General features: G+C 43.2%; 1 protein-coding gene across 2 annotated transcripts in view; it reads right to left on the bottom strand.

Moving 5' to 3' along the window:
- Nucleotides 1-13,879, bottom strand: part of STK32B (serine/threonine kinase 32B) — a 339,814-nt gene that overhangs the window by 107,573 nt on the left and 218,362 nt on the right. For both annotated transcript variants that reach the window (XM_059923343.1, XM_059923344.1), the window contains exon 4: nucleotides 7,606-7,779. In XM_059923343.1, the coding sequence (XP_059779326.1) occupies nucleotides 7,606-7,779 (174 nt within the window). The remainder of the gene's footprint in view (nucleotides 1-7,605; nucleotides 7,780-13,879) is intronic.

Genomic DNA, 13,879 nt, shown 5'->3' with positions numbered 1-13,879 from the left:
AGTTTGAAGCATATGCTGTAAATAAGTGAAAATCCTCAAAATAATGGGAGAATTATTTTTCACTTGCACACTTTTTAATCTTTTGAACTTTATAACACATACACATACTCTCTATTAAAAAATAAGACCTGGACTTAATGCTAACAAAACCCATAGCAAAAAAAAAATTTTACTTCTTTACTTTCTCAGTTTATTCAATAAGGTGACAAAAACTTGTAATAGGGAAGAACTTTGTATTCTACTACAGGTTACTCACTAAAGGGATGTTAAAGTATGCATAATGGTCCATCTCTGGGAACCCTGCCTCCCAGGTAATGGGCATTAAGCTAAAATACCTTTGTTTAGCTCACAGGAAACATCCTGACCAGGCCCACCTATGAATGACAGCAGCAAGGAGAAAATGAACACATCCCCTCCAGAGGCTGACCAGAACCAGGAAATGTTTGGCTTTATTCCCTCCCCTTTTAGTATAAAAGAAGCCTGAATTCTAACTCAGGCAAGATGGTTCTTTGGGACACGAGTCCACCATCTTCTCAGTCTGCTTGTTTTCCTAATAAAGTCACTCTTCCTTGCCTCCACAACTCATCTCTCGATTTATTAGCCTGTTGTGTGGTGAGCAGTATGCACTTGAACTCGGTAACAAAATGATAAACTTTATATAACTTAGCATTGGTATACTTATTTTCTAGACAATTTGTAGAAATGAGAAGTGGCTTTGAAAAGCTTGCTCTTCTCAAAGATAATGCTAGTTTAAAGAAAGGTGCTTGCTAGTGTTTCAGGATTGAACTATTATTTTTCCTAAAGATAAAAAGGAAAAGAAAAAGATTTCTGACAAAGCCCATAAAGAAGCCCTCAAATAAAATTTATAATTAGCTTTAATGATAGAGAGGGCTTCACAAATATTTGACCTATTAAGTAGATATTTTCTCAAGGCTGAATACTTTCAATAAACAACTCCAAGGCAAAGCTGAAGATGCTTCTCATATATCTGATGAGATTTCTGCCCTGGAAAGGAAGCCTGTGAGTCTGATGAAGTGAAGGACCACTGGGATTACAAACCTTTGAGACTATGAGTTAATCTGCATGTGATGCAGGTTCAGGGCTGGAAGCAAAATAAAATGCACTATATAAATAATCAGACTTCATCGAGAGATTTTCCCAAGGGAGTAAAGGACACTGCCCTAGGACTTTCAGGAATTTTCAGACCACAGTTTGGTAGAAGTAACCTCACTGGTGAAAATTTTTCTTCAAAAGAAGTTTGAAAATGTTGCCCCAAACCCACTTCGATTAGCATTTAGATCACTGCTCTGTTCAAAACAGTGAACAAGCTTGCTGTTTACAGGCTCATATTTATGTGATTGGATTGGATCTAAAAATAAAAGACAAGGGAGAGAATTACTGGTGCCTTGAACCTCACCTGAGCCAGGAGCTCTCTTCAAATCTGCTCATCTCCCCCAAATTGATAGATGTAATGCAACAGCACCTGCCACTGACCAAGGAGACTCCAAGAAGCCTTTATTGTTCATTTCCTTTATTTTTCTGATGAAAGGTAGTTCTTCAAAGCACTACTTTATGTATCAAAAGAATTATGACTACATATTGCAGTGGAACTTGGAGAAATTTTTAACATCAAACATGAGATTTCAAAGGAATTTCATGCTTGTGCCTGGCTACTTTGGGCCCCACCAGAAGTTTTCAAAAGGCTGACTCCTCAGATATCAAGGGATATTTGGGCAGAAAAGTTACAGGAAGCAGTGCAAGATTTGGGTAGTGACTTATTGAATTTGAACTTGTATTTTCAAGTAATTTCAAGTAAGGCGTGTCTTTCACTTCTTTCTTTAGTACTTCTTCATTGATTCAATATGTAGTTAATGGAGCACTTCCTCTGTGCCGGGCAGTGAGTCAGGGGTGACCTCAGGCTAGGGGCGTCACCACCAGAAGCCCTCCCTGCTTCATGGGCACTGCTGGAAGAGCCTTCCTCAGGGGCGGTTGTGAGGAGTCGATGAGATCCATCCATGCATATTTTTATGTTCAGATGTGCAAGCACCCTCACTCATATAAGTGTTTTATAAACAGTTCAATGCAGAAAGCCAGGATAGCATGTGCTCATCAGCATGGGATCTGGGGTCAGAGTGTCTTGGTTTGAAACCTGGTTCCATGACCTGCCAGCTGTGTGCCAGAGTGCAAATCACCCAATTGCTCTGAAAAATTAGGATAATCCTAGTACCTAGCCCATTTGATTGATGTGAGAATTAAATGAGATGATATTTGTATGTATATGAATATACACACATATGCATATATATGCACACACATATGCAAACACACACATACACATGCGTGTATGTATGTGTGTGTGTGTATATATATATATATATATATAGTTTAAAGTAGTGCTGACACACAAGAGCTTAATAAACTTGATTCACTGTTGCTGTTGTTAGTCATCTGCTTTTGTATGACCTGGCCCTTCTGGGTACCTAGTCCAGTAACCAGCTCTGGCTGAAGAGCACCCCGGGGAGGTGCCTTCAGTGAACGTCATTCTCGATTACCAGTTGGATCACATCACTCCCAAGCTTCAACCCATCAATGACTGACACCAGCCGGAGCCTCAGGAAGTGCTCCCCGCCGAGCTGACCAGCTCAGGCTCTGCCCACCCAGGTCTCTCAGTAGGAGCCTGTCTGCCCAGTGCCTCCAGCGTTCCTCTTCTCTGGGCTAATGTCTATTTGTCCTACAAATCACATTTGCGTGTCCCAGAGGAAGCCTTGCCAGCCTCCTCTGTGCCCCCTGCTCTGCCCCCCACCTCAGTCTGGGCTGGGTGCCCTCCTCAGAGGTCCCACCCGCCACTGTGTGGTGTCCTGTCCTGGGTCCCCTCTCTCCCTCGGACTGCAGTAATTTGGCCTCTAGAGTGGTTGTCTCTTCGACCCGGGGAATCTGCTCAGGTGCAGGCAAAGGGTCCCACCCATCATTTTCTTCCCGGGGCTGGCACACTTCTTGGCCCAGGGTGTTTTGAAAGAATGAAGGGCCAACTCAAGTGCTCTAAAAAGTAAATCTTCTAATTGTTTTAAGACAATGATTTATTTTGAACCCACAATGGTATTTTCCTGCTTATGCACTTTCAAACTTACTGGGTTATACTCTGAAATGACTTAGATCTACATCATCCTCAAAGGATGGAGATTTGTCACCACTAAGTATAAATGAACACTTGGTTTCAAAATCAATTCCCCCAGATGAAAGAAAGAGGGATGAGGCACCTAAAAGACCCCAGGCACAGTTAAATCCTTTATGAACTTTTTCTCATGGAATTTGCATCTCATGGAATTTGTGAAGTAGGTGTCATCAGGCCCATTTTACAGATTAGGAAATGGAAGTCCAAAAAGCTAAGTCACATGTCTGAGTCCACCAAGATGGAAGATAGAAATTCTTGGCAATTCAACTCAGGCTTGCATTTGTGGAATGATTCTACCACTTGCAAGTGTGGCTACTTGGAAAGAAGCAACATTCATCAGTCTGTATAAAATATGGCATTGACAGTGTCTTGTACATATGCAGTAGGGGACTTACATATTCAGCTGTTGAATGAATACAAAACATTGCACAACATTATCCTATATCCCTATGCACAATGTGTACAGACACACATAATTTCAAGTCTGTACATACATACACAATGAAAAAGAGATTTATTGAACCATATGGGAGGGGGAAAAAAACCCTGACTCAAATCTCTGCCAAGTCTGTAAGTTTAGAAATGGTAAGGTAATTCCACTTACTTTTAGTGGATTGTTAAAAATGTCCTTACATTGTTGGATAGCTCCTTTTCTCTCAGGTAGATCTGGAATCTGAGGGCAGATGACCCCACATAGAGCAACATAAAAACATTTGTTGAAATACAATGAAATGGTTCCAAACTACCATGCTCTTATGTGACAGTTCCATTTTCCGCCTGGTCTATCGTCAGCCCTGCTCTGGGATGTTGGCATCTGTCTCACCAAGGTCCACATGACTCAGTGTCTGGGGGGATGTAGGCAAATAGATCATCTATTACACACTAGCGGAGGAAGGACTGTGATAATGGGTGAATGACACTTGTACAATAGGTTGGTAAAGAACTCGCTCCTTTCATTGCCTTCAAAGAAGCCCAGCCAGCCCACAGAGGCTACTCTGGTATAGGGCGACCTTCCTTAACAAATATAGCACAGTGCTTATAAACCCAGACTCCACAGCAGGAATGCCTGTGGGCAAAAGCTAGTCAATGACTGTGTGAATGAACAATGGACCTCAGGAAATACTCTGCGTTACACTGAACAGTCCCTTTACTCCTATTCGACCAGGGCTGCTGCTGCTACTATTACTACTACTACTGTTACCACTGGAACGACTACACTTCCTCCTCCTCCCCTTCCTCCTCTTTCGACCTCTCCTCCCCCTCCTTCCTCGTCTTCATTTGCATTTTGTTATGTTTGTTACTATTTGTGTCAAAATTATACAGGGGAACAGTTCCAAGAATCAAATTGTGCTGAAAGTTTTGTTACAATATAGCAACAATCCCTATCACTTTCTCCCTGATTTTTCCCTCTCCATCCATTTATCTCTCCCAGGCTATAATTTTGGTATTTAGCTCCTTATCTTGAAATGACCGCTGTACAGGACTCCTTGACTTTTCAATTTCCGGCTCCATCTGCTGGCTTCCCACTATGGAAGACGAGTATGTAGGAGTCTTTCCTTCGTGTGTCCCCACAAGGCACACTCATCTTCCCATTTCCTCACTTCCCCTCATGGGGTATTATTGTATTTTTGGTTAGGTCAATTTTTAGGGGTTAGGTGATTATGATTAAGCATGCTACGCAGAGATGATTCATGTAGTAAATTGTATGATATGCAATGTCCTGTCCAACACTTTCATTCCCTGGAGTTAAAAATTATCTTCTATTTATTGCTGAGTTTTTTCCCTGAACTTCGCATTTATTCAACTTCAGATTCTTTGCCAAATAAATAAATATCTCAAGGCAGCCAGATGTCTTAGGAATTCTATCAGCTCACTCTTCCTGAAGAAGTCTCTCCCAGGGACTTCTGATCTGACTCCAATCAGAACTGGTCATGGTCTACACTGCAGGCACAGCTGACATCCTTGACCCACCCATCATCCGGAAGATTTCCTTTGCCTCTCTCTTCTTTGCTGGAGCTCCAGCTTTCCGTATTCCATTTCTTCCTCCTTGATTTAGTCCTTCATTTTAGTGGAGTCCGTGTCATTTTCTAACAGCTACTTGAGAAAAGGTATATGAGAAGTATATTTTTTGAGACCTCGAACTTGTGAAAACGTACATCTCACATTTGATTGATAAGCACGTTTCCACTGCCTTCTGGTGTTTGATAATCCCAAACTATTGTTCTACAGTGCGAGCTTACTGGATCCAAAGTTTGTTTTGATGTATGTCTGTTTCTAGTCACTGTATCCTTGGTGGACCCTTCAGTCTGGAAATTCATATATTTCAGGTCCAAGAGATTTTCTTTATTTCATTGATGATTTCTTGCCCTATGTTTATGTTTTCTCACTTTTCTTTCTTCCCTCCCTCCCTTCCTTCCTTCCTTCCTCCCTTCCTTCCTTCCTTCCTTCCTTCCTTCCTTCCTTCCTTCCTCCCTCCCTCCCTCCCTTCCTTTCTCTCTCTCTCTCCTTCTTCCTTCCTTCTCTCTCTCTCTGATATTGAACTTACTGTACTGGTCCTCTAACTTTCTTATATTTTCTTTTTGTCTTTTTATTCTACTGTGCATAGGATATCTTCAAGCTTTATCTTCCAAACATTTATCTTTTGAATTTTTCATTTCTACATTCATATTTTTAATTTATAAGAGCTCTGATCTGATGTCTGTCTTTTGAATTTTAAATACACACAGTACTTCTTATTTCACAATTGCAAAAATCTTTTCATCCCGCTGAAAATACTGACCATAGTTCTTCTGATAGTGTCTTCTCCTGGCAGAGCCTCTGTTTATTCCAAGCTTTTTTTCTTTTTCCATTTGACTGCGTGGCTCTCACTATTCATGTTAGAAGATTTCTCTGGATGTCTGATAATCTTTAGTTGTCACTAACTTAGTTGGGAGCTTATAACAAATGAGCAGGGCTTGCTGACCCTGAACTACACTCCAAGGATCTTGGGGAACTTCTGATGTCTAAATCTCTTTCCTCTTGGCTCAGCCAAACCCCCACTGAAATCATCCAGGTGTCCAGCCTGGAGGAGGAAGGCCTGAGCCCAGCTGGAAGTGGGGAGGGTGTGTTATCTGAGCATCTGGTATGGATGCGTCTACTTAGTCGTGCTATTTTCAGTACCATATCCCAACTCAAGAGGCTTGATGTCTTTCAGTCCAGACACTCTATTTTACTCTCTTGAGGGAACAAACCTTCAGTCTTCCGCTTGGAAGAGGAAGGGACAGCCATCCAGTTATTCAGGATGGGTAAGCAGATTGGGGGTTCTCAATACATCTTACAAGGCTTTCAAACAATGAACCTCATTTTAGCCTCTCTTTTACCCCCTCTTCCTCTTTCCATCGATACTGATGACTGTCCATTCCTGAGCCTTGCGGGGGATCCTTTAGTGCCTATCAATTCATGGTTCTTCCCAGGGACAACTCAAAATTCAGTTTCTGGCATCCTAAGCCATTTACTACTCTACATATTCTTTCTAATCCCCCTCCCCACCATGTTTTGCTATAGTCTCCTCTTTAGTTTTCCCCATCCTTGTGAATTTACCATTTTTCAAACCCTCCTTACTGTCATTTTATGGAGATTTTAGAAAGGAGAAACTGTAAGTGTGTGTGTGCACGTGTGTGTGTTTCATCTACCGTCTTTACCCTGAAGCTCAAGTTCTTGTCTTTCCCAAGTCCTCCAAAACTGTATAAGTTAGAAGAAGATCCACTAGGCACGGTGCAAGACGATGGGTGAACAGATTTGGAGCTACTCACGCTGGCCCCCTCCTCTGTGGTCAGAGAGAAGACTTTATTAATGAAACCATTGCTTTCTGAAGCCTCTCGCTGGCCTCCTGCCTCTGCAGTCAAACTTGCCTTGCTCACCAGGTTGGATGTGGTGGTGCTGTGCACAGGCGGGGAGAAGCAAAGGCCCTGAGGAAGCAGCAGAAACTCAGACCTTATATCCAAAGCCCAGAGCCAGCACTGAAGCCTCCCAAGAGGAAGAAATCCTCCATGATGCACAGCATTGATTTCAAAGTAAGGAAAGGAATAGAGTAGAATCCCTCACATTCCCATCTCATGCCACTGTGACTTTTCTAACCTGACGCTAGAGGGACAGAACATTCCAGCCTCCCAAAGACACACCAGAATGGAGAAGCAAAGGCCAACCACCAGCCACGTCTCTAAGCAGTGGGGTACCAAGAGAGGAGGTTACACAGGCAGTGGGAGTGTTCCACCTCGATGCATGTGACAAGGGAGTAGGTAGAGAAGGTAAAAGCAATAATAAAGCTGTTCTGCTTTTTATGATCTCCATGTACTGCCACTTCTAAAGAATGTCAGTGAGAAAATACTCTCGATGGCTGCAGACTCCCCCCCATCACACCCTACTCCCCAGCATCCCTCCAGCAGCCTGGTTACCTGTGGATGATGTGATACCTCTGCAGATACTCCAGGGCCAGGGCCAGCTCGCAGATGTAGAGCTTCACGGCCCCCTCTGTGAAATGTACATTCTGTTGCAGGTGATAACGTAGGTCCCCTCCCAGCAGTAGGTCCACCACCATGAACATGTCCTCCTCGTCCTGGAAGGAGTACCTAGGAGCACCGAGGGGCAGAGAAAGTTAGGGATGGAGATGACTCCAATGCCCTCAAGACCGATGCCCCCATTTTACAGAAGAGCAAAACTGAGGCTCAGAGAGAGGCACTAATGCTGCCCAAGTTACAGTGTTCTATGACACAGCACCAGTCCTCTGGCTCACAAATGGCACTTGTACCAATACTGGACTCCAACATGTTACTTTGTTTTTAGTACATGCTTTAATTAGATGTTGTCCGGACTTAAGTAGCTGGTCTCCAAAGCTGCAGCCCCTTCTCCACTCATTCCCCTGTCCTCCCCACACATGCTGCTCCCCACAAGGATCTTGTTTCTGCAGCCCTTGAAGGCAGTGATGCTCTGGTAAGACACACCCAGGCTTTAAGGGAACTGGCAGTTTCTACTCACATTGCTTCTCAGAACCTGGCCAGAGCCCAAGCCCTGTGGAGAGGCCACGAGAAGGAAAACCAAGGTGCTCTGTTCAAGAGCCCCAGCTGAGCACTCAGTGACAGCCAGCGCCAACCAGTAGCCGTGAGAGTGAGCCACCTTGGGAATCTGGATATTCTGCTGCAGTTCCAGCTGCCATCACATGGAGCAGAAGAGCCGCCCCGATGAGCCCAGTCAACTTACAGAACATGAGATAATGAAATGGTTGTATTTTGAGCCGCTAAGGTTTTAGGTGTATTTTCCCCCCAAAGCAACAGAAATTGCACTTAGGCCTTTTAAGGGCTGAAGCACCAACATAAAAACCCTGAGAATGGCGTTAAACAATTGTAAACTAGAATCACGTCATAAAATGTCGTCACATTCCGCACAGAACCATGAACTGTAATAAGGGCATCACAGAATGACAGGATGTTGTCCTGGATGCTTAGATCTGTGTCTCAGATCCTCGACTATTAGACTCGGGCCAGCCAGGCCATTCCCCTCGTTTGGCAGAAGGGGGAAGAAGGGCCTCAGTGAGCCACTGTCAGGGTGAAAATAAGACTCAGACCTGCCACTCTCATGGAGCTCTTACAACCACACGCTGCTGAGACGCTGCTGTAACACGTACTTGCTGTGTTTCCCTGACCTGGGCGGGCGGCCCTGAGGAGGGAGCCTGATTCGGCCACAGGGGAGGTGGCAGACCATGTGCTTATGGGATGAGGGACTCCAGGGATGGAAGGAACCTTAAATGCCATCTACTCCCACCAGCCCTGTATTACAGAGATTGGGATCCAGAGAGAGAAGAAATGGCTGCCCAAGAGTCACAGTTCTGCTTGTATATCTCACCTGCTGTTCATAAGGGTCAGAATCAAAGCAGGGACGAGGGGGGTGATATACTGTGACCTTAAACTGTAAACTTACCAGATGTTTACAGAGTACCTGTCCTGTGACAGGCATTGGGCGGTGTGCTGGGGACACTGGGACAAAGCAATTGTCCTCACTCTGAAGGGGCACACAGTCCCCTGGGAGAGAAGGGCTAAGTCAACAGTCAGTGGTCATGCAGGGGGACAGGGGCTCTAGAAGTCTCTCTGGGGTGCAGTGGGCGTGTGGATGGAGGAAGTCAGCTCTCCAGCAAGTGAGGTGGGTGGAAAGGTCTTTGCAGATGAAGGGTACCCTGGGTCTGGGACACACAGCGACTGTGACCCAGACAGAAGGACAGCATGAACCTTCTGGTGCTGGGAGTCCAGGACTCTGTAGGGTCTTGGGGACAGCACCTCCCATCCCCCCAGTTTCAGCATCTTAGCCACTGACAATCCAAGGGTGATGATGCAGACCAGCTTCTTCCATTCTCTTTCAGGCTGACTTCAGGGCTGGAGCAGTGGCTGCCTGCCCAGGCAGGAAAGAGGTGGTCCAGGGGCTTGTAGGGTTGTCCAGGGCCACCTGGAGGGCACCAGCTGGACTTTATATTTGGTTCAGGACAAGTATAAGCTGTCTGGTGCGTGATCACTGCTCCAACTGATGCATTGCAGGAGTTGGATGCTCGTGAAGATGTTAAAAAATAAAGCTTGCCCAGGAGTCTTGCCCAAGGTAGGCTCCCCAGCCTGGAGGCACTGGCCTTTTCCAGACACTACGTTTTCTGGGTGGACTATCTGGGCCCATGCGAGGATGGAGAGAATCAAACAAAGATGCTCTTGACACACTGGAGCATGGAGCAGGTAACCAAGGGCCTCCTTAGCCAGCACTGTAAAAGCCACGCTTCAATCTGTCTTTCAACATGGTCATAGCCATCTGTATTAACCTTTTCTCCTTCGTGGGAATTTTAGAATAAATGTATCTGGTTTCTTGAAAAACTCTGACTTTTGTTGGAATTACGTTGAATTTACAAATTAAAGAGAATTTGCATTTTTACGATGCTGGAACTTTCCAACCTTTCCATGAACATGAAATATCTATTTATTCTGGTCTTCTTTTTATGTTTGTCAATAAAGTTTTATAATTTTCTACTTAAGGGCCTGGCATGTATGCATTTTTTTATGACTTTAACTTTTTATTTTATATTGGAGTATAGCTGATTAACAACGCTGTGATAGTTTCAGGTGCACAGCAAGGCGACTCAGCCATACACATACATGTATCCATTCTCCCCCAGACTCCCTTCCCATCCAGGCTGCCACATAACATTGAGCAGAGTATTCTGATATTTTAAAATAAATTTTATTGCTATTGTGAAGATAATCTTTGAAAGTAAGGTGTACTAAATGGTCATTGCTAGGGGAAAATACACTCCGGAATTGCTTATGTTTATCTTAAATCTAGCAGCTTGGTTGACCTCTTGGTTATTAGTTCTAATACCTTTCTTATATTTTTTCCACTTATTATATGAAGATGATTATGTGTTCTACAAAAAACTGCCATGTTTATACTCCTGCAATCCTTATGCTGTTTACTTTTTCTTGTTTTATTTTACTATGAAGGACCTCCAGTAAAACATTGATTATAAGAGGTGATGCTGGGCATTTTTATCTTGTTCTGGAATTTAGTAAACTGTTTCTCCATTAAGTAAATTGTTTGCTGTAGATATTTGATGGATATCATTTATCCAGTTAAGAAAGTTGCTTTCTAGACTGCTAAGAATTTTTATCGAATGGGTTCAAAGGTTTTATTTTATTTTTTTTAACATTAAACTGTTCTTGCATTTCTAGACTAAACCTTACTTGATAAACACACATACGTATATGTATATCTATGTGTATATATATATACACATATATATGTATCTGTGTATTATATATAACATATAATAATAAATAAATATATAAGTATATATTTATAATATATATTTTAAATTTATAACTTATATAATATATAATATATATAATAATGTATAATAAATATATATATAAGTATATTATATATAACATATACTATATATATATGTATACATATATATATATTTTTTTACTGGGTTCAGGTTTATTCATTTAGGATTTTTGCATCAAACGTTCCAAGTGACACTGGCTTATATTTTCCTACCTTTGTCCTGACCCTGTTTTGGTATCATGGTAATACTGGCTTTGTATGATGAAATGATTTTGTTTTGGCTATGTTCAAGAAGAGTGTACAAGAGACATCATGTGCTTGTAGAAAGTCTGGTGTCAAAACGCCCTCCATTCCCCCACTTATGATGCACTTGGGATTTTCCCTCCTCACTTAAGGCATACCTGTGGGAGCTGTCTGATGATTCCTACTCCTCCCTCTCAACAAAAGATGAGAACATGACTAGAAAGTTTACGCGCGTCCTCTGGCCACTGGTGTTGGTTCATCAGGCCCCCTCAGAGTGCTCCTGGGGTCAGTGTGTGGATGAGGAAAGAAAAGCCTCTTCCTCTAGGTGTGCTCAGCTAGAAGCTGTAACTGAGGCTGTCTAGATCCTATTGCCCAAAATGAAGATAAGACCCATCTGTAGAGTGAAGCAGACAGTCAAGCAGGGCTGAAGGGCTGAAAACAGAGAGAGGTCCTGCTGGAGGGGAGGGCTCCAGCCTGGGCGGAAGAGCGGTCTGTCCCTGAACTTCCTATTTACATGGGCAATGACTGTACTTTTTGATTTAAGCTACTTAACACTGTGTTTCTGTCACTTGGAATTGAAAGAGTCATCTGATGCATCTTTCCACGTATTTGCTACTGGAGATAAGGGTTTAGATGCTCAGAAAGAAATGACAGGAATCAGCTGTAATACGCTCCTACAGATGCTCAATTTGTATTCTAATAGTTGATGGACTATTGAAACGCTATGTTAATGACCAGTGAGTTCTTGCACCCTCAATTCACAGCTAAACTGTCAAAGGGCATCTCATTCAGTATTCCATCAGAACTTTTTGGAGGAGCAACATGAATTTTCAGGGGAGAAACTTGCAGACCAGAATGAATTCTAAAGAGAAAATCCAAAATGCAAGGATAACAATAATTTAGGCAATAACTCCGATTACGGCTTTTTCTCGCTGCAGATCCATCGTCACCCTGGGCCATGGACCCTACATTCTCCAGGAGACTCAATGTTATTATCGGAGAACAGAGAATGACCTTGCATTGATCTCTCTGTAGTTTTGTGCCATTCCACAGCTCTGTGCCATTGCCTCTTTTGCTTCTTATTGGACTGGAATTATAATTATGTTCTCATGACGCTGTTGCATATTGTCATGGAAATGATGGTGATCACAAATGAAAAACCTGCACTTGATTGCAGTAATGCTGACCATGGAGAAATCTGGATAATTAGGCTCAATATGCAAGATCAAAGAAGGTCAGGAGTTTGGATGGCATCAGTCCTGGCCTCGACATTGACATAGGCCAACATGAAGAATCCAACATCCTTTGGGTTTTTTAAAAAATGTATTAATTTCCTACTTATTCCAAAATGGATTAAAAGTGACTTGCAAAATACATATAACATAATACAATTAAAAATAAGTAAGCCACAGACCAAGTCAAAGAATAATAAAGGAATACAAGAAAATGGATGCAGGCAAAAATACCCCAATCCATGCCCAAAGAACTTGCCTGCTTGCCTGAAGTAGGCCATCAATGCATTTCTTTTTTTTTTTTTTTTTTTAGAAGAAAGCAGTTTTTGTTTTTTGTTTAAATTTATTTATTTATTTTTGGCTGTGTTGGGTCTTCGTTTCTGTGTGAGGGCTTTCTCTAGTTGTGGCAAGCGGGGGCCACTCTTCATCGCGGTGCGCGGGCCTCTCACCATCGCGGCCTCTCTTGTTGCGGAGCACAGGCTCCAGACGCGCAGGCTCAGTAGTTGTGGCTCACGGGCCCAGTTGCTCCGCGGCATGTGGGATCCTCCCATACCAGGGCTCGAACCCGTGTCCCCTGCATTAGCATGCAGATTCTCAACCACTGCGCCACCCGGGAAGCCCCATCAATGCATTTCTAACCCTCCCAGCAACCAGAGCAAAGTGAGAATCATGACCAGATTCATGATTCAAGGGTCAAAGTGAAAAAACAGATCAATTGTTTATTTTTATGTTTCATATGTTTATTGCTGGTGCAGAAGCCAGAGGGAAATCTCTCCCACTGAATTCTTATAAAGACGGCATTCTGTAACGTGGTGATCAATGAGCTATATAAAATAGCTCTGAACAGAGTTGCAAGTTTAACGGGATTTTTGTATGATGTTCCTCAAGATAGACTGAATGCATCAAAGTCCAATTCCGTAAAAGCAGTGCTACATGGGGCAACAGCAAAGTGGTCTGGGTGTCATGCTCACAGATGAGCTTTCTTAATAAAAGAAATGCTGGTGAATGGCCTCAGGGACTACTTCACAAATATGAGCTCATGCACACACCAACAAACACTCAGTAGGCTTCTACTACGCATCCAGCCCTGTGCCAGAAGCTGGGATTCAGTGGGAGAAGTTGCCCCACTAGGTCACCTGAGTTTGGGATAATCATAAGGGGTCTGGAGTTTGATGTCCTGTGCCAGGACAAGTGCCCCCTGATGATCCATTGCTGCATTTCCATTTTTTGCCCTTGGCCATGGACTTAACAGTCCCAAAGACACTCATTGTTGTCACTCTCTCATCCCTACCTGCTCAATCACAATGCTCCCTAATCCCACCTCTCTACTCTTATCCATCATCCCCTTCCCAGTTCAGAGCAGTGGTTTCCAACCAGTGTT

Source organism: Balaenoptera ricei, chromosome 5 (assembly GCF_028023285.1).
Source record: "Balaenoptera ricei isolate mBalRic1 chromosome 5, mBalRic1.hap2, whole genome shotgun sequence".
In the NCBI taxonomy this organism is placed as follows: Eukaryota; Metazoa; Chordata; class Mammalia; order Artiodactyla; family Balaenopteridae; genus Balaenoptera; species Balaenoptera ricei.
The sequence above is the reverse complement of the archived record's forward strand: the minus strand, read 5'-3'. Positions and strand labels throughout refer to the sequence as shown.